The sequence below is a fragment of the Podarcis raffonei genome, chromosome 11 (genome assembly GCF_027172205.1).
Source record: "Podarcis raffonei isolate rPodRaf1 chromosome 11, rPodRaf1.pri, whole genome shotgun sequence".
Lineage (NCBI taxonomy): Eukaryota > Metazoa > Chordata > Lepidosauria > Squamata > Lacertidae > Podarcis > Podarcis raffonei.
The window spans coordinates 63,866,746-63,888,098 of NC_070612.1; the positions used below are offsets into that span (position 1 = coordinate 63,866,746).

Consider the following 21,353-nt stretch of genomic DNA (forward strand, 5'->3'; position numbering starts at 1 on the left):
GCATTCTGAATTTAACAAGTACTGTCATAACTCCTTCACTGAAAGTTACTGAAGACAACCCCATGTGATCCTTTGAAACCATCCCTTTTATGCTGAAAATGAAAAGCCAAGATTGTGTATTTTAAAAGGTTAACAAAAAGTCATTTGAGGACTGAGAATGGTATCTCAAACAACTTGTTCATTGGACTGAATTGGCCCTTTCAAGCAACACTGTAGGTTGATCTATAACAATGAAAATCAAAATCCTGCACCAAAGAATATCTTTGATAAGAATTGCCTGCCCCTAAAACCACAATGACAGCTGAACTGAAACTCCAAATGAATGGGGTCAACGTCTTACTACTTTAAATTCAGGAAAAGATCTGAAATGTACTTTGGAATTGATTTCATAACAACCACATGAACTGATTAAGACAAAGAAATTAAGACAAATAAATGAAAATAATGCATTTATAAATTCATATGAGCTAGGTCATCCAGTCATTTTAATCACGCCCTGGACAGAATGCCACATAATAAAAAGGTTTGACAGTCCCGACTGGTTCCAAGAGAACTATAGACTATTTTTCTTGTAAATATTCTTTTTCATAGATGGTAAAATCCTGGTACCAACTGGACAGTTTTCATGACTATTTCAGATGTGAATTCTATGACTTCTATATACAAATACATATTTAGGTCCATATTTTAAAGTGAATATTTTATCCATATGGTAGTTATTGTTTTATTGGTTTTATTGTTGTTATTGTTATTGCTAATAGCTTCAGGAGGGACGCAGGTGGCGCTGTGGGTAAAAGCCTCAGCGCCTAGGGCTTGCCGATCGAAAGGTTGGCGGTTCAAATCCCCGCGGCGGGGTGCGCTCCCGTTGCTCGGTCCCAGCGCCTGCCAACCTAGCAGTTCGAAAGCACCTCCGGGTGCAAGTAGATAAATAGGGACCGCTTTACAAGCGGGAAGGTAAATGGCGTTTCCGTGTGCAGCTCTGGCTCGCCAGAGCAGCGATGTCACGCTGGCCACGTGACCCGGAAGTGTCTCCGGACAGCGCTGGCCCCCGGCCTCTTGAGTGAGATGGGCGCACAACCCTAGAGTCTGTCAAGACTGGCCCGTACGGGCAGGGGTACCTTTACCTTTACCTTTAATAGCTTCAGGATGATTTATAGGATGATAATAAAATAAAATAAAAAATAATAAATGATAATAAAGTCATTGTTTTTAATGGGAGTCAGTGTTCCCAGAGAGTGTTCACAAAACTGCAGAGGAGGCAGCTGCTACCTTCCCAATATTGCAGGATGAAAATCTTTGAAAACATGGCTCAAAACAATGGCTTGTGGTGCCAGCAGCAATATCTTGGGGAAACTGTTAAGTTTTCTCCTCGTGACTGACAATTCAAGTCACATGCAGAAATGTAGATATTGTATTCAAGTCCTATAAGTGGGAAAGTAGGCATCTGCCTCAACTGAGCCAAAATTTTGTTTTCTTACTATTATTCGTTCTCTTTCTTAGTTGTGGTTCAAAAACAGAGAATGCCAGCACAGAGTTTTGATTTACAAGTTAGTAGCAAGTTAATAGCTAGGCTGCCAAAACGAAAGGAAGAAGCTAAGAGCAAATGAAATGAGAGCAAATTTCAGAGACAATGCAGAAGTCCCCCCCCCCACGCACACACGCACACACGCACACCCCAGACTGGTGTTGGGAGGGAGTTTCAGCTATAAACACTAGAATTATGCACCTAAAGGATGCTGGAATAAGATGTATAATTAAAATTGCCATTACCATTCCTTGGTGAGGCAGTTGGCTTTTCACTTCTCGGCATCCTGGCTGTATTTCACAGGCCTGTTGGAGCTGCTGCCTGCCTAGGCAATTACCAGGATAAGTAGTTTGAGATAAAGTATCCAGCACATCAACATACTTATGTCTGTCGGCGAAAGGGTGCCGGTGGCGTTTCATTCTCTGAAACATAAGAAGGTACTAATTTCCTGAGTCATTCATTTTTCATGAATGTTTGGTTTGCCATTTAGGGGTAGTGCAGAAGAGTCAATTGGTTTGGAGGGTATGTCTTGCCCTGTCCCCCCGACCTTTCTAGCAGAGTGGGAAGAAAACTTCTTACAGAACCACAAATCTCACTGGAAGTTGGCACACAAGGCTGAACCATATTATATTGCTAAAGTTTTTATTTCTACAAGAGAGGTCTAGCCATTGACCCGACAGAACACAGAGACACATTAAAGTGAAAGCTAGGAGTACAATTCACCCAAGGGTTTAGAGCCATTTTGAGAATGGCTGTTCCAGTGCAATGTCACAAACCCAGGACAGGGAAGGGCATAGATCAGTGGTAGAGCATCTGCTTAGAGAGAGAAGGCAAGTCAGGAAACTTCAGCAGGTACAGATTTTCTCAGCCTTGCATAGCAATCTGTGCGGGCCAAATTTCCCTCTTCTATATAAATGTTAAAGCTACAGGTTCCCTGTCCTCCTTCCCTTCTGGTTCCCCTTGCTTTCACGGGAGGCTGCACGGGAGACTCACACCAAGATGAATGTGCAGGGACTGCCCCATTCATTCCTACAATGTTAGACCATTGCAACTTGATATAGCACCATTAATCAGAAAAGGGGGCAGGGTCCATACCCCCCACCCATACAGATGATGCAGTCTAAGTCTGTGTGGGTGTCTATGAAAGTAAACAAAGAGTATCAGTTTTTGAGCAAGACATACAGAAAGAGTCTGACAGCTGACTTTGGGGATCTGTAAGATCTGGAAAGGGACCTTTCCACCACCCATCCAGGAGTGGGTGTGGGGCAATGAATTTTGGCTGTCCACTGGTGTTTTTAAGCTGTCTGCCTCCTCTTATGTGCAACCAGTATATTTGTAAATAAACTCAATTACAAAACAGAACACCATAAACCTCAGTGACTTACTTAGAAGATATAATATTCATCAAGGTGCCGTGTCCCCTTTTCACCCAAAGCCCTAAGCTCTCTTAGGACTGCAGTGGGGCTTGTGGGCTACTGGTGACCCGTGGAGCACACATTGGGAACCCCTGTGATACAGAATCTTAAAGGAAAGAGGGACTTCAAGAGGGGAGGGAATTTTGGTGAAAAGCGAAGTGGGGCCCCCCTCACCTTCCATTTGCCAAATACCATGTCTTACCAGAGGCTGCTTTTTTCAAACCTCCATTTTCCTCTTTGCCCCACCATACCCCTCGATTTTTTTACTTATTTCCACTTCTAGGTCCCAGCTTCCATGCCAGGTCTACTGGCATTGGGCAACATGCCCCCTGGTTTGCCCCGCCTCCTGCCCCACCATTGTGTTGCAGCATTACAAAGCCTCCAATGAGGGCTGTATGATGGCAGCCTTACATTTTAAAATAGGAAAATGTCTTCTCTCATTCCAAATAATCTGAGCTCATGAAATTTCATAGTCGTTGGAGAAGTAGGAACAGCATAACAAACAGTTATGCTTTATTTCCTATCAAATATTGGACTTCAGGCACCAACAACCCCACATCTTTTCCTAATAATAAAATCATTTTTAAATAACAATGATCCCTAAACCCTCTTCCTTTCTGCTATGATGAATGTAAACAACAACAACAAAATCTTTCTTTTTGAGGTTGAGGGGAGGAAAACACTTTTCCTTTTTTGATCAATCCATTCCTAAAACACAACAATTTCATCTCATGTTACATCCTTTCTGTTATGTACTGAGCTGAATCCTAGAACAACAGGATCCAGAATGCTGTAGTCTGATTGGTCCACAGGAGCCACCCAATTCAGCTCCAGGTGGAAGTGAATCAGCGACCTGATTGGCCTGCAGGAGCAGCCAATCAGGCTTCTGGAGGAAGTAACTTCACAACCTGATTGGCCTACAGGAGCAGCCCGGAATTAGCCAATCAAGTGGGGCCCATTGTGTAAATAATGTATATATAGTTAGACGTTTTGGGGAAAGTTTCATTCATTGCTACTATGAGCTGAATAAAGAGCATGAAATTCACACTCGACTCCGAGTATATGTCACTTTCAAATTCTTTCGAGAAGATTTCATCCCCTTTGGTCAAAAACCCTTATTGGTTCAGATTTGGTAACAGCAGCGTTGAATGAGCTGTTAGCTGTTTCTTAATATGTGCTCACACACACATATGAAGTAACTGCTGGTTGACCAACCAAACCCAAAGAGTACTCATAAATGGTTCCTCAGTGTCCTGGGTGAAAGCGACTAGTGGGATGCTGCAGGATTCTGTCCTGGCCCCCCTTTTGTTTAAGGTCTTTATAAACAACTAGGATTAAATCAAATTTGCAGATGACACCAAACTGGGAGGGGTAGCTAATGCAGCAGACGATAGTATTAGGATTCAACATGACCTTAAAAGATTGGAGAACTGGGTGCAGGCTAACAAAATGAATTTCTACAGGGACAAATGTAAGATTCTGCACTTAGGCAGGAAGAACCAAATTCACAAACATAGGATGGGGGACACCTGGCTTACTAGCAGTACATGTGAAAAGGATCTAGGGGTTTTGGTGGACCACAATCTTAACATGAGTCAACAGCAAAAAAAGCTAATGCTATTGTAGCCTCCATCAACAGAAGTATAGTGTCCAGATCAAGGTAGGTATGACTCAAACCAGTAGCTTCAGATTACTAGAAAGGAGATTCCTACTAAACATCAGGAAAACTTTTCTGACAGTAGGAGCTGTTCAACAGTAGGAGTTGTGAACTCTCCTTCCTTGGAGGTTTTTAAGATTGGATGGGCATTTGCCAGGGATGATTTAGTGGAGATTCCTGCATTGCAGAGGGTTGGACTAGATGACCCTTGGGAATCCCTTCCAACTCTACAATTCTATGATTCTATTTAATAATGTCAAGTTTCTGTACCTGTGTACACTAACAGTTGAGTTGTAAACTTGTAGAGTTATTCACGTGTGGAGTCTGTGTACCTAAGTACATAGTAGTAGTTGAGCTGTGCATATTGTACATATTGTACTTGTGTTTGGTGTAACATGAACAAGTCTTGAGACTCAACTGAGAATCAAGGCTCTACATTAGATGGACAGATATAGTCTTTATTTGTTTCTTTCAGAAGTGCTCAAAAAAACCAAAAACAGCAAAGGTACAAATATGAATCCCAACTTCTTTTTAAATTCATATCAGCAGCATACAATTGTGAAAGCAGAATGGGTTTTTACTTAAACTGGCAACCCAAATCAGAATATATTTGTTATGCCATGGCAGCAAGAAATGAAACCCTCAATCTTGGAGCTGCCAGCTAACTGGGGGGGGGGATCCCAGCCTCATCTGCTCTTGTGCCCTTAAGAGCACCTTGAACTGCAGAAGCAAGTTCTCACGACATGAAGATTGACATTTATCTTCTGCTCAATAACCAATTTATTAATCTCAAAGAAGCTAGATCCAATCAGCAGGGGGGGAGAGTTTTGTTCCCAACTGTGAGGCCAAATTAGGGAGGAAGCAATGGGAGCATAATCTTGAAGAGGAGCTGCAGGAGAATGAGATGAGAGGAGTTCTGGTGCAGTCGTGGATGGGGCCTGGGAGAATGAAGGCCAGATTGGGCCCATCAACAGGAGATCCCCAGGCCTGGCTGCCAGCTTAGTGAAATGTCACAAATAGGCTGGGAGTGTTCAGAGATTCCTTTGCACACATGTGCACACTGAGCGCATGGTAGGGGGCAAGGCCCCCTGGCCACACCATTCCCAATGCCAACGTGCTCACCAGCCACATACACCCCCCAATGGAGTGTAGGAATGAAAGAAGCTGCCTTAGACCAAGTCACAGCACTGGCCTATCAGTTCAGTAATGTATGCACTGGCTGGCAGCAGCTCTCTAGGGTTCCAGACAAGAGCCTTTTCTCAAGCCACCTTGGAGGTGCCAGGGATTGAACCCAGGACCTTCTGCCTGCAAAGCAGATGCTCTGCCACTGAGCTGGAGCTGAGAAAGGACACAAGGTGGGAAAGAACATTCAGAATCCAATGGAAATTAGAAAATGCTTCCAGAGGTACTTTAAACAGTTGTATACACAAGGACCACAGAAAGAGTTTGATATAGATCAATTTTTGAAAACAAATGGACTACAGAAAATCTCTCAAGAAAATAAGATAATGTTGAACTATGAGATAACAGAACAGGAGGTGGAAGGTGCCATACAGAATATGCAGTTGGGCAAATCTCCAGGGCCGGATGGTTTAACCACAAAATATTATAGAATTCTGAAAGACTGGTTAATTCAACCACTAAAAGAGATTTGCAATGAAATTTTGGAGGGGGGAAAAGCGCCAGAGTCGTGGAAGGAAGCTTATATTACACTTATACCGAAAAATGAGGCTGAAAAGACACAACTTAAGAACTACAGCCCCATATCCCTGCTTAATGTGGATTACAAAATTTTTGCAGACATTTTGGCTAAAAGGTTAAGAAAGTATTAGTGGAAGAGATACATAAAGACCAAGCTGGCTTTCTCCCAGGTAGACACTTGTCTGACAATACGAGGAATATCATTAATATTTTGGAGAAGTTGCAAGTGAACATTAACACTAAAGCAGTTTTAATCTTTGTAGATGCGGAGAAAGCCTTTGACAATATTTCCTGGAGTTTTATGAAGAAGAATCTTCAGGGGATGGGGGTTGGTCAAGGGTTTGAAAATGGTATAAGTGCAATTTATTCAGAACAAAAAGCTAAACTAATAGTTAACAACGTGGTGACAGAGGAATTTAAGATAGAGAAAGGGACACGACAAGGCTGCCCAATTTCCCCATTGCTTTTTATCTCGGTCCTGGAGGTTCTGCTAAATATGATCAGAAGGGACCGTATGATTAAAGGTATACAGGTCGGAGCTAAACAATACAAATTGAAAGCTTTTGCAGATGACTTAGTATTGACGTTACAGGAGCCAGAATCTAGTACTAAAAGAGTATTAGAACTGATTCAAGAATTTGGTCATGTGGCAGGATTTAAGTTGAACAAGTCCAAAACTAAAGTTCTTGAGAAAAATTTAACACCGATAGAGAAAGAAAGGTTTCAGAAGGAGACAGGGTTAACATTGGTTAAGAAAGTAAAATACCTGGGGGTTAATATGACAGCTAAGAACTTAAATCTATTTAAAGATAACTATGAGAAATGTTGGTCAGAAGTGAAAAAGGATCTAGAAATATGGTCAAATTTGAAGCTTTCCTTGTTAGGCCGAATTGCTGCTATAAAGATGAACGTATTGCCAAGAATGTTATTTCTGTTTCAATCATTGCAAATTTTGGACAAAATGGACTGTTTCAAGAAGTGGCAGAGAGATATTTCTAGATTTGTCTGGCAGGGCAAGAAGCCCAGAATAAAATTTAAAATACTAACTGATGTAAAGGAAAGAGGTGGATTTGCCCTGCCAGACCTCAAACTTTATTATGAATCAGCAGCATTTTGCTGGCTGAAAGAATGGCTGCTTCTTGAGAACACAGACATTTTGGATTTAGAAGGTTTCAATAATGTTTTTGGGTGGCATGCATATTTGTGGTATGACAAGGTTAAAGCTCATAAAGCATTTAAAAATCATATTGTCAGGAAAGCATTGTTTAACGTCTGGATAAGATATAAGAACTTACTTGAAAACAGAACCCCAAGGTGGTTGTCACCGATGGAAGCAAAAGCTCAGAAAAAGCTCAATATGGAGGCCAAATGGCCAAAATATTGGGAAATTTTGGAACAGGAAGGAGACAAAATGAAATTGCAGAGTTTTGAGAAATTAAAAGATAAAGTGCGAGACTAGCTTCACTATTATCAAATAAGGGAGGCCTACAATTTGGATAAAAAATTGGCTTCCAGGTGGAAAAATCAAAATTAGAAACAGAACTGTTAGATCCCAAAACAAAGATACTTTTGAGAATGTATAACTTGCTGTTGAAATGGAATACCCAAGATGAAACGGTTAAATCTGCTATGATTAAATGGGCACAAGACGTTGGATATAACATGTTTGCTGACTGGGAACAGTTGTGGACTACAGGTATGAAATTTACGGCATGCAATGCCTTAAGAGAGAATATTATGAAAATGATATATAGGTGGTACATAACACCAGTCAAGCTAGCAAAAATTTACCATCTGCCCGATAATAAATGCTGGAAATGTAAAGAATCTGAAGGTACATTCTTTCACCTTTGGTGGACATGCCCAAAGATCAAGACCTTCTGGGAAATGATCTATAATGAAATAAAAAAGGTATTTAAATATACCTTTCTGAAGAAACCAGACGCCTTTCTCCTGGGCATAGTCGGCCAATTGGTGCCAAAGAAGGATAGAACTTTCTTTATGTACGCTACAACAGCAGCAAGAATACTCATCGCAAGGTATTGGAAGACACAAGATTTACCCACCCTGGAAGAATGGCAGATGAAAGTGATGGACTATATATGGAGTTGGCGGAAATGACTGGCAGAATCCGAGACCAGGGAGAAGAGTTGGTGGAAGAAGACTGGAAGAAATTTAAAGACTATTTGCAGAAATATTGTAAAATTAATGAATGTTAAATTATGTTGGTTTGAAATTAAGTGGTCTTAGTAACAAGGTTAACAAGAATACGTAAAAAAGGGATGGATAACGGATGAAAATATAAGGTTATAACATGTTGAGATACTGAGTTAACATAAAAGAAAGAGGGTAAGGATTTGCTGATTTAATTATGTGAATGGGAATACAAAAAAGGGAGGTCAAGGAAATAAGCAAAGGAAATTTAAAATTTGAAAAACTGATTTGTTTTTAATTATTCTTTTGTCTTTTTATTTTTTTCTGTATTTTATTTTCTATGTATCTTTGCATTTTATGTAGTTTCTTCTTTGTTTTTCTGTATTTTTTCTATTTTGTAATCTTTTCTTCTTTATAAAACCTTAATAAATATCTTTTAAAAAAGAGAGAGAGAAAGGACACAAGGTGCACCTGGGTCACAGAAGGTCCTTCTTCATTCTGCATGCACAATCACCAGGACAGCAGGACAAGCAGACATGTCACCTTCAGAAATGAGGCTAGCAGGCCGCTCCCATCGCTCCCTCATGCATCTGGGGGTGGGGGGTGGGCAGAGGAGCTCTCCTACAGGCACACACACAAATCTCATTTGGGGATCAGACCAGCACAAGAACTTGTCCTGCTCTGAATGCATCACTTGATCTCTTGTCACTTGATCACTCAGCACTTTGTGAGACACAGCCAAATGTATCAGCTGACTCATTTGGGCTTGAGGTAGTATGAAAGTTGTCTCTGAGACATTTGATCTGTGGTGGCTTTTTCACACATGCAGATCCATTGCTTGATGCTGCAGCTGCCAAAGGATGAGCCTGGAACCAGCTCTAAGCCTGTATCTCCCTGCATTTCCCTCACTACACGATACACATCAGCTCATTCATCAGCCCCTGGAATTAGGGAAGAAGCTTTTCAGATGGGAGGGCGTGGCAAGCTGCTAGTCAACCACGTTTCTGAATAAAGGTATGTTGTTCTACATCATACAGCACACCATGAATGTTTACTTGGTCCCTTTGTTCCTTTGTAGGATTTCTATTCTACTATTCTTTCAGTCCCTACAGTGGCTTTCAAGTACAGTACAGGACAATAAAATGCTAGTAATAAAGCAGATAAAAATGATGAGAGCAGCAAAAGCAGTCAGCAACAGCTAAAAGCAGCACAAATAAACACATAGAGCAGTATAGATAGACAGCAGTAAGAAGCAAATCAATATTGTGATTAAGGACTGACGTAGAAATTGAGGTTTGGCTTTTGCTGTCCAACTCCCCATGGGACTCTGAGTCCCCTAAATCCATGACCAGTCAGAGAAGAACGGATGGAGGCAGGATCCAGTGGAAAGCAAGGCAAATACAGTGGTACCTCCGGTTGCGGACAGGATCTGTTCCGGAGCTCCGGTCGGATCCTGAGATTTCTGCAACTGGAGGGACTGTTTCTGCGCATGTGTGCGGTGTGGTAGAATGTTTCTGTGCATGTGCATGTGGCAAAACCCAGAAAAATACTTCCGGGTTTGCTGCATTCTCATCCTGAAGGATACACAACTGGAGGTGTGCATATTCAGAGGTACCACTGTATTTATTTTTCTGTTGCAACAGAGTTCCCTCCCCTCTTTCCAAGAAGGGAGAGACCCTGAGCAAAAGTGTGCAGGAACTTTTAAAGACTTTTGACATTGGCCAACCCCCTTAGCCAAAGACCACCCCAAAATCATCATACATGCATCATAGGAGTGGTCTACTGCAGAAATCATGTCCGCCAGAATACTGGTCACTGCTTGCATTATCTGGACAGCCTGGCCATTCTTTGGTGATGGATAATACTTCAGTTCCTGAATCCAGGTCACAGCCTCAGTCTATTCAAACACAGATACACCCTTAAGACAACATTTGTAAGCAAAAAGACAATGGGGAGGCTTTCCCCATTTGCCCCCCTTTGCTGCAGAGGAATATTTGAGGGCATTGGGAGAGTCAAAACAGCTTCAGGATTACTCTCCTGTACTATTTCCGACACATTGTTTATATATTTAGATATGTGTGCATTTATGAATATTTATTATATATTTGAGACCTTAAAATTCTTATAACAGACCTCAGGTGAACATGACAGACTAAAAGAAAGTAGGGATAATACCAGATGAATAATCCTGGTGTAGCCAGAGTGATGTTGCAGAAAAGCTTCTGTACACAATCTCTGGAGACTGGGGTGTCCAGGGACCAGAGGCGGAGCTTCATGCTCCGGGACCGGGGGGGGGGCGGAGAGCAGGCGGGGCCGGGCTGGCGTGCATCCCAGGGGCATGGTGCGCCTCCTGCAGGGGCGCAGTGCCCAGCGTGGGCAGGGGGGCAGCCGCGATGGCACCCCACCAGGATTGCGCTGCCGGCAGCAGTGCACTCCCCCCGCACTCCTCTTCCTCTGACAGGGACAGGACTCAGTGAAGACTTTAGAGTAACCCCCTAATTTGCTGTTTACAAATGGAAGAAGGAAAGTGACCCTAAGAAAATATAAGATGTGTTTATTTTTCCTTTAGGCCGCTCGTTTTGCTGGTTGCAAAAGGAGTAACATGGGGAAAGGACCTTTGATAGCTGCTAAGCTGACAGTGAAAAAAAGATTAATATCAATAATAAAATGAATAATACAATGATTAATATCATTAATTAAACACTCTTCTGGAAAAAGAAAAAGAAACAACAGGTGGTCCCTCTGGGCCTCAGAACTAAATGAATATCATTTTTTCAGTTACAGGTGGTTGGGATATCCCCAAGTTGTCTATGTTCCTATGGATGTGTACCAGAAATTTCCAAGAATCGCTGTACAGCCAAATGAGGCGTGTGTGCTGGCCGACTGCAAGGCTCTTATTTCGTAAGAGGAATGTGCTTCACCTCCTGTGATCTCTGCTGATGGCACTGGATGGAGGAAGAGTGTAATGGGATGCATGTTTCACTGCTTCCAGCAGGTGGTGATAAATAGCATTCATTGCTCACAGTTCAGGATTAAAACAAACAAACAAAATGTTTTATAGTGTAATGCAATGTACTGCAACCTGATGTTTGCTGTGAATGCAACAAAACACTGACTTGGGGAAATACCAAGCATGGCAGTGGCTAAGAAATAACCTCAATTCTTTTTAAATTCATTACTCATTTTAAGCAGAGCCGTCGGTGGGATGGGGGTGTCTAGCCAGGGTTTCTGCCCCAGATGAAGCCCCCAAAGGAGCCCCATTGAGGCTCCCAGGCTCCCAGCATGTCTGGGCTTCAGCCGGGGAGAAAGATGAAAAAGTGAATGGCAACTGGTTTTTGTTTTTGTTTTAAATATTATTATTATTATTATTATTTCTAAAAGAACCTACAAAAGAGAACTATAAAACAAATATAAAACAGATCAAAAACATGAAAAAACAAAAGCAGTTATCGTAGCAACAGTAAAAATACAAAAAGCTGTAGATATAAATTCATCCCAGGATTTCCTCACCAAGCTGAAGAAGGCTCATTTACAACGCAATGCAGGGAGAGTTGGAAAATCTGGAGAGGCCGCTTGGCTCTCCCAGTGAAGGAGAAGACGGGATCCCCTGTGGGCAGCGCCATCTTTACCCGGGGTGTAAGGGGTGCTGAATTCTGGGGGGCGCCTTAGACTTTGTGCGCTCATTTACCAAAGATGCACTGCGCCAGCAGCGGCCCTTGTCATTCACAACAGCAGCACTTGTCAGACTCAGCGACGATGCTTGTCATTCTCAATGGCGCCGTGCACACAAAATTACCTTTTACATCAAAATATTATGTTATGTATTGTATTGAGCTGCTATGCGGCAGTGGGGTCAGAGGCACCTTTGACACGACTGATGTTTCTCCTAAGTAGGTGCCTAAACAATACTTAAAAGTTTAAGTGTGGTGGTGTTGTATATTTCAGTATAAGTGTATTGTAAATACATGAGCAAATAAAAAAGTTTGTTGCTTTTTCCTCCCTTCAACAAGAGATAAGGCATAAGCGTTGTGTCTGACATAAGCATAATAGAGCTAATTTGGGGGCTAAATTAAATTTGGGAGCACTGGGCAGATCTTTGCACCCCAGCGACGCATATGCTAAAGACAGCCCTGTCTGTGTGTTATTGCTACTGTATGAGAAGGAAATTCTGGAGGGAAGCTGAGGAAGAGAATCAGTTGGATTAGATGATCCTTGGGGTCCCTTCCATGATTCTCTGATCCATTCATAACTTTGAACGTGTTTAAATAGCTAAGGTTGATTCATTTTACAGACTATACATGATATACGCACAGGAAAGTAAGGGGTGTGTGGGCATTTTCCCTGCCATTTTTGCAAAGCAATTCCACCTAATACATTTTTTTGGTATATTTTCACTGTCATATGTATGTTATGCATGCTTTACCATAGCCTATGTAATTTTGTCCATGTTATCTGGCTGGAGAATTGCACTGCAAACTTCAGAGAGTATGAATTTTGAAGGATGACTATAGTTCCTTTTGTGTGTTGTTTGGAAATATGTGAATTAAATGAATCTGATTCCTCCCCTGGCTGGCAGTGGCCTTTCTGTGGTGTTGGGGTTTTGGTTGGACACCAACCCCAACCCTGGCTCTGAAAGCAAAGCTAATACTCACTACCCTTAATCTTCTGTGAATTGGGAACTGTGACCGTTCACTTTCTCATGCAATCTGTTTGCTCCAAAAAACCCCACTTTTTTTAAGGAAAGAAGATGCACCCCATGCCTACACCATGTTGGAAAGAGAAAGATGGTTGTTTCCCTGGGCTGCCCCCAACAGCAAATTAGGATAAGGTACTATTGCCATCCAAAGGGGTTTGTGGGAAGAAGCTCATTCCTCTTCTTCCACTTCCATGTTTTACTGATCTGCTTCTGTATGTTTAAAAGCACCCTGACATGCAAAAATTAAGCCAGTAAAGGGTTTCATGTTTTGATTTAATATATATATATATATGCTATAATAATAATCGGGGCTTCTAATTTCTATGGAATTTCTCTCGGCATCACTGAATATTTCCATAGTATTTGTCTCCTACGCTTTGCTGATTCATCCTCCTCTTCTCTCCCGTGCTTCGCTGCTAATGCTTCAGGCACTGAGGAGGTAAACCAGGAAGGTTAGCTGGCAATGCTCTGAAACAGAGCTGTGGTGCTAACTGCTGCTGTGGCAATGGAATGAAACTCCAGTTTGTAGCATGGATGCCTTCCGGGTACAGCTGAGGGTTTCGTTTCAAGCTCAGGCGCCCATCTGATTCCTTGTGAGGAGAACATGCATTCAAGGTCACATCTCCTTGAGGGTGTTTTCTTTCTCCTGCTCATTTGGTTATATTCTGAAATGGTTAAATAAGCACCGTGGAGATTTATTACCACTAAGCTGTGAAACTTGAGAAGTGCAGGTTCCCAGAATTGCAGTGCACATAATCTCTGGCTATGTGGACTCAGGTAAACCCTCGTGAACTTTAACCACCTCAAAACAGCCCCCAACTAATAAAATCTCTTCATTATTATCTCAAGGAAAACCCAGAACTTTCCCTTCATCTTAGTCACATTAAACCAGCCCCAGTTTAAATTGCTGGAGTTTAGTTCTCTGCAGAAGATCCAGTTTCAGATAGTCCTTCTCAGATGTGCTTGCAACACCTTATCTGAAAAGCAAAACAAACAAAATGTACGGTTGTGAAGCTGTGGTGTAAAGTCTAGCATTGCAGTATTGTTGAAAGGTCTCTCCAACATCTGTTTTATAGTTATTAAAAACAAAACATTGGGCTGTCTCCATCCAGGCTATGAGGTAGTTAAGGTGGAGATTCTGATCAGCGTTCTTAATGCAAGATGCTGTTCTGTTGCTCTCTGGATGGATTTCAATAAGTAAGAAGGTCTAATGTCTCACGTTTCTCCCCTCTGAGGTGTCAGAGGAATGGATGATACTGAAAGGTGTCTGGAGACACAACAGTCAATCATAACATTAAGTTGAGCCAAGTGGGAGGAAAGACACTGTCCTATCAAGGCCTATCAAACCATGCCAAAAATAAATAAAAATAGGCATGTAAGATCAGAAGATAAACAGGAGCACGGTGATTGGTGAATCACTTATAAAGGATGCTGAAAGAGTGGCTATATAGAACACTCGTTTGCTTTTTCATCACATTTAAGGTGTGGAGTGGAGCTATTTGGGTGTGGGGTGAGGTTGGGACTAATCCAGTGGCAAGGTGGATTGATAAGGGCTCAGGGCTTGAGCTGCATTCAATTTTTGACGCTCAGTATGTTGTTAGGCACACGCAGCACACCAACCTATTTCCAAATGTTCTAGTGGAGATATCACAGCTGCCCTCTTTCCTAGGGAATGTGGTGGCGTGAGTGTGAACGTGGCATCTATACTTGGCAATGCAGCAGGTTTGTCCTGAACATGACCACACCTTCCATTCTGAGGAAAATCTTGCATTGCACCTTATTTTGCATTCCCCCCTCCCACCGCTGCCGCCACACACACATACCAACAACCACTTTGAAAGTGAGCGTGGCGAGTGACTGAGTGGGTGGAGGTCAAGCTGGTATTTAAACTTGAATGTAAAATTGTGTTCTGAATGTGTGTACAAAATTTCATTCTGATATTTCTGTGTCCAGGGCCATTATCGCCTTGCAAACTGACAAATTCAGAAAAATAATACAAAGTGGACCAATACTCATGGCCAAAGTCCAGATAAAAACTATGAAAACTGCATCAAAAATAACCCTCCATCAGAAATTACATTATAATCTGCCCCCTAAGAAGTATGCATGGGAGGAAGTTGCAGTCCCTGGTTCAAATCCTGGGCAGACCAATTTCATCTAAAATGTGACAGGTGGAATTGGTTTTTTTGATTGTTGGTTTGGGGTGCTTGTTCACTGGCCTGTGGGCAATGCAGTGTCATGACGCCCAGCTATACTTGGGGCCTCAGCTGCCTGTGTTACCTGTAACAGCTATCTGTAATAGGGAGAAGTAAACAACAGAGCCATCTGTACACTTAGCCCTCTGTAAATATTGATATTCACAATTAGGATAGAAAAGGTAAGCTTTGCAAGACCGTTGTGCTAGATCAGGGGTGTCAAACGCAAATTCATCGGGGGCCGCATCAGCAGTTTGGTCACCCTCAAAGGGCCGGTTGTATCTATAGGACTCAATATGCGCTCAATATAAAAACAAGTAGAGGTTTCCTGAATGCATGTAAAGTGGAGGTTTCCTGTGTAGAACGGCCAGCGCTGCTAGAGGGCAGACGTTCTCTGGCTTGTAGGCTGCCGCGCATGCACTGAAGAGGCGGCTTTCTTGTGTCAAAAAAAAAAGCGAGAATAAAAGGTAAAGGGCCACATGATGAGGTCTGGCGCGCCGGATTTCCCGCGGGCCTTGTGTTTGACACCCGTGTGCTAGATCATCTCAGACCTCTTGAAAACAGCTCAGCTATTCTGCAGATTAAATGCTACATACTCAACAAAACCTGTGTTGCAGGAAACAGTTGTCAGTCAGTCCACCTTCAGATTTAGTGTATGGCAACAGGAAATGTCTTAACATTATTGTTTTTAACATAGCTTTTGGAATGTGAATCGGAACCTGACCTCATTTTTATTGGCTTTGCTTTCATCATCTGTTTGGAGGGTGGGAATATTTTGCCATGAGAAGGAGCCTAATTTTAATTTGTTTGGATTTTCAGTGGCTGGCAGGTATGTTCTTTAGTCAGATGGTTTACTAATGTGAGAGTCACCTCACTTGAGGCAACTGTGGTAGTTTCTACAGGTGACTTCTGCAACATCAGTGGTGCAGTTTAAAAATGGCAGAGGATGCCTGTCCTTCAGTCTTAAAGAAAAATTACTGACCATTAAACTGACTTCATTAAAAGCAGACGTTTATTGTTACAAATCCAGTGATGTCAGATATTGAAGCATAGAAAGGGCATCGGCTGAAACAACAATATGCTTTTCTTTTATAAGTGGTGAGGGGGCGTTTGGTCTTTTATGAGTGGTGAGCGGGATTTTGGCATTTTACAAGCAAAAAAGAAATGATTAACCCCATCTGTTGCAAATTGTGCTAGATGAATGTGCTCACCGATAATTGCTGTTTTTCTAAAGAAACACATCTACAAAGCCCAGACAGCAGGGATTTGCAGCAGCAGCCCATTGTTGCCTCTTGAGATATTTGTTTATTAATATTAATAAATAATAAGAATTGTTCATTATAAAGGGTTCTATTTGAAATGAATGATGACAGAAAGTTAAGCAGCTGCTTCTGAGTTGCTCCAAAAGAATAAGCATTACTGCTAGGCAAAGGGAAGTGACTGCCCCAAGCAGCTGATTGGAGTGTCCTAAAAGAAAATTGTTAAGTTATTTAGCATATTACTGCTGAAGAAGGTGAAAGGCATTTGCAGGATTTCCAGCCTCAGACACCTAAATTACTTGACTGGTTGTGGGTATTATGAACTTTGTTTTGGAGGGGGGAGGAGTGCCATTTGTTGCTGTGCCTCAGACAGCAAAATGTACTGGTTTTGCCCTACGTACATGCATCAGAAAAGCTCCTATACTAAAGAGATGGGTTCATTTTACTAGCCTATCTGGGGCTCCTGTTTTCTGTAGGTCAGCATTGTGGCATGAAAAATGGTCTTGCATGCTTTCAATATGGCCAGGCTAAATGTTTGCATGGTGTCTGCAGAGAAGGTTGGGGAAAAGAGAAGAGTGTGATAAATAGGCGCTCCCCTTGTGGGTCTGTGACACCCGGGTCTTTGGCACCATTTATGGGACAGATGAGTGTCTGGTTCATACGAGCCTGGGGCGGGGGGAGGAATACCGGAGGAGCTGTATTCATGCAACATGAAACCCATCTGAGAAACAACCCCTGTGTGCATAAGTCAGAGCCGTAATGTTTACACACACTGGCTCACAAAGTTTTCCCCAATCATTTCTTGTCTGTGATAAATATAGCTTGGAGCAGATGAGCACATGATTCACAGCATGACAGTGTACTCTGGAGTAGCTTTCTTTTTCTAAAACTGCCATGAATCAAAGGGGATTGCCTAATGAAAGTAGTAATTAGAGAGCAGCAGTTCAGCGTCAGACAGATAGGAGTGAAGGAAGCAACTTTGATGATTAACAGTCCCATCTCTGGGCAAACCTGGCCAGAGGGAACAAAACATCCCTTCTCTTCCTGGGATTTCTGGAGCTATCGTGCTCTGTGGAACTGACCTTTAAAAGGCAAGCCGGCCAACCTCAGTGGACCTGGATAGCCAGACGTTGTGGGAGTTCAGGATGAGTTTAGCAGCCCAGAAAGAAAATGTAATGAAGATGATGCATAGATGGTATTTGACACCTGTAAAGTTACCTAAAATGTATAGAATGAGAGATAAAACACGCTGGAAATGTAAAGAAGCAGACAGAGACTCTTACCATATGTGGTGGACATGTGACCAAGTAAAAACATTTTGGGAACTGATCTATAATGAGTTTTAAAAGATGTTTAGATATATATTTCCCAAAAAACCTGAAGCATTCTTGTGAGGTTTGATGGGAGAGGAAATTGCGAAGATAGATGAAAGACTATTTATGTACGCCACAGTAGCAGCAAGAACTTTAATGGCCCCAAAGCGGAAGTTACAGGAATTACCAGTGATTGAGGAGTGGCAGGGAAGATGACGGACTTTGCAGAATTGGCCAGACTGACCTGCAGGATTCAAGTCTAGGACAATCAAAATTTTCAAGGGGACTGGAGTAAATATATTGTATATTTGAATAATGAATGCAAAAAATTGAAGACACTAGCAGGACTGAAATAAATCCTTCAATGTGGACAATAGGTTAAAGAGCTAAAGTGTGAGATAGGACTTGAAAGTGGAAAACCTGCTGAAGGGAGGGAGGGAAGCCACAGGCTTGGCAGAGATGAAAGTAAATGTGTATGTTACTGTATTGTTGAAAATACTGTTTTAAGGAGAAAAATAATTAAAAAATATTTTTTTTAAAAAAGAGTTTAGCAGCCCAGAGTGGTTGGGACAGCCCAGTCAGATGGGCAGGGTACAAATAAAATGCTGGTGGTGGTGGTGGTGGTGGTGATGCCGACTAATGCAGGAAAAGGCACAAAACCAGGCCAAGCGTTAGCCCTCACCCCACTTCTCCAAGCCGTGGGAAGTCCTGGGGGTGCAGCGCTTAACCAGGTTGGGTTTCATTTGGAAGGACATCACTGGGAGCTTATTAGCATTTTGTAATAGTTGTGTTTATTTACAAACATACAGGCTGGGCAGAGGTGGAGCTGATATTTCACGCTGCAACCGAAAGCCAAAGTGTAATGTCCTCACATCAGAACTCCCAGGAGACAGCCAACACTCCTGAGGTGCCTAAAGCTGGTCATCTCTCCCTCTTCTCAGCAGCCTTCTTCAGCCATCCCATTACTCATGCAATTCACATTGTATACAAGTAGAAGAGGGAAGATGATTATGTCTCCATCGCCTTTTGCAGGTTGGAGGGCAACTGTTGATAGCAAGAAGCCTGAGCCACTTCTGGAGGACCCAAGGTGGAGCAGGCTCCCTACTTCAGACAGTCACCCTCCAACTTGTGGAGGACAACGGGATAGTGGCAGAGTGTGTCTTCATCCTGCACACAGTGTCAATTGGGTGGAGAAAGGAAGACTTGAAGATGGCTTCTCTCACTTACAAACACCATGATCATGTTATCTATTAGTTGGGGTGGAGAAGAGCTCTCCCCCTTTCAGGTATTTCCTAGCCATTCAGAAAGCCTTCTATTGAGAACATCTGCCATGCTGCCTAACACTTGGCAATGTGCTAGGACTACAAGGCAACTAAGGTAGCCTACAAGTTTCTCCGGCATCCACCCCCCTCAAATTTAACAACAGTTTATGGTTTGTCTGAAGGAGACAAACCACAGGCCCGGGTTCAGGCAACACATGAAGCCCAGCAAAATATCTTGGACTGCTTTTATATGGGTTCCATTGTCCCAGACCAGGCAGTGTCTCCTCACTCCCCTGCCACTTGCCTTGCCTGGCTGGACTGGTCCCAGCACCAGGAACTCCCCATATGATAAATCAAGAAATGGCTCTAAGAAATGTTTGAAAGCACCCTAGATTGTACGCAAGTACAAGCAGGAAAAGAAGAAATAACTTTTCAGAAACCTTACGACTAGGGATTGTGAGATAGAGATGAAGACTCATATATTTTTATCATTTGAACTCAAAATTAAGGGAATGCCTAGTGACGGCATCAAACGTAAAGATGCTATTGAAAGCTGGTTTTGGATTGGGTTTTAGATCTGTGACATGTTCACAAAGATGAGTGATATCTGATTAGTTCATTCCTTTCCAGGATGAATTCAGGCACTGGAGAAAAACACACACAACTTCCTGGAGCAACTTTATTAAACCAAGTGTTGTTGATCTTCTTTCTGATTCATCTGAGCCCAGGTATCGTCTGAAACTGAGACACACCTTTTATAATTCTGCAGTCAATCCTTTTTTCTGCTGTGGAAATTGCTGACAATGCTGAAGCTTCTATAATACTTACTATATTGTAGTTAAAAGCAAATTTTGTTTTCTTGCAAAACAAATTCAGCAAAAAAAATCAGAAGATTACACAAACCTGTTCAATGGCTTCCACTCTAGGTCATATTCAAGTCAACTTCTAAAAAGTACATGACTGAAGCCCAGCTGAAAACTCAGGTTGCAGAATTATAGTTCACTAGTGCAAAGTGCCCAGAGTTCCTTGGTAATTCTAAGAAACAGAAACAAAAAATCAGTGCAGTTTTGAAAAGTTCACCACCTTGATTTAAAATGGCCTCCAACTGTAGCCAAATGCAGAAATAAAACCTCCTTGATTTCAAGAGCCATTGTGCAAACTTTTGTTAAGGAAGGTGATGGCGAAATGCAGTGGAAAGTATGGGATAATGCTTGCTTTGACGTAACATCACTTAACCTTCCTACAAACAAATCAGGACTAATGCTCAATAAGCATCTGGAAGCATCCTAGCAAGTCATATTTCACTGAAGAGAAAAGGAGCTAAAATGACTTTCAACACAGAGGGTAGTATCCTCCAAGGCCAGGAATTACCACAATCTTGAAAGCAGCAGGTGAGCTTTTTCCAGGCTTTTCCAGGTCTTCAAATCATTGCTTTTTAGAGTTGAAAGGGATATTGGAGGCCATGTAATCTATCCCCTGCTCAATACAGTACAGGACTCTTGCAACTACAGCATCTCTGCTCAAGCTCTGCTGAAATGCCTCCAGTGAAGGAGAGCCCACAACAACCTTCCAATGGATTGTTGCACGGCTGAGTATCTTGTGTCACTGAATTTGACTTCCTTGCAATTTCCACCCATTGGTTCAAGTCTAGTCCTCTGAAGTAACCTCAAACAAGTCTGCTCCATCTCTGTGTGGAAGCCCTCCAGCTATCTGAAGGCATCAAGTATTTCCCTACTTTTCTCCAGGCTAAGCATGCCCAGTTCTTTCAAATGTTTCTCCTAAGACTTGGTTTCCAGATCAATTACCCTCCTCCTCTGACTTTGAGGAACAAGACAGGCCAAGCACTTCATCATCACCAGGGGTGCCAGCTTGAACAAAATATGGGAGGGGGTGGTAAGTCCCTCCCCACATAATCTACCACATGACATAGCACACACTCACCATTTGAATGGGAATTCCCCTCAACTTTGTGGGAAGGGGCCTATGATGATCATCACCACCATCTTAGAAGCTTGCAGCCAAAGTTTTAGCTGAAAAAATTCTTTCTTTCTTTCTTTCTTTCTTTCTTTCTTTCTTTCATACAATGGAGTATCAGACATTCCCAAATAAGAAAGCATTGGAGAATCGCTTTCCCTCAACCCCAAAATACTGTGTATTGTTATAATATGGGACTTGG

The 21,353-nt window shown here is 42.3% G+C and overlaps 2 protein-coding genes across 2 annotated transcripts in view; one reads left to right on the top strand and one right to left on the bottom strand.

Annotated features, from left to right (window-relative positions):
- TMC1 (transmembrane channel like 1) overlaps positions 1-1,908 on the bottom strand; it is a 51,418-nt gene extending 49,510 nt beyond the window's left edge. Inside the window, exon 1 of the mRNA XM_053409171.1 lies at positions 1,771-1,908. Within this exon, the coding sequence (XP_053265146.1) occupies positions 1,771-1,810 (40 nt within the window). The 5' untranslated portion in view covers positions 1,811-1,908. The remainder of the gene's footprint in view (positions 1-1,770) is intronic.
- The window catches only part of ALDH1A1 (aldehyde dehydrogenase 1 family member A1), a 203,120-nt gene that overhangs the window by 128,459 nt on the left and 53,308 nt on the right, over positions 1-21,353 (top strand). The window lies entirely within an intron of this gene.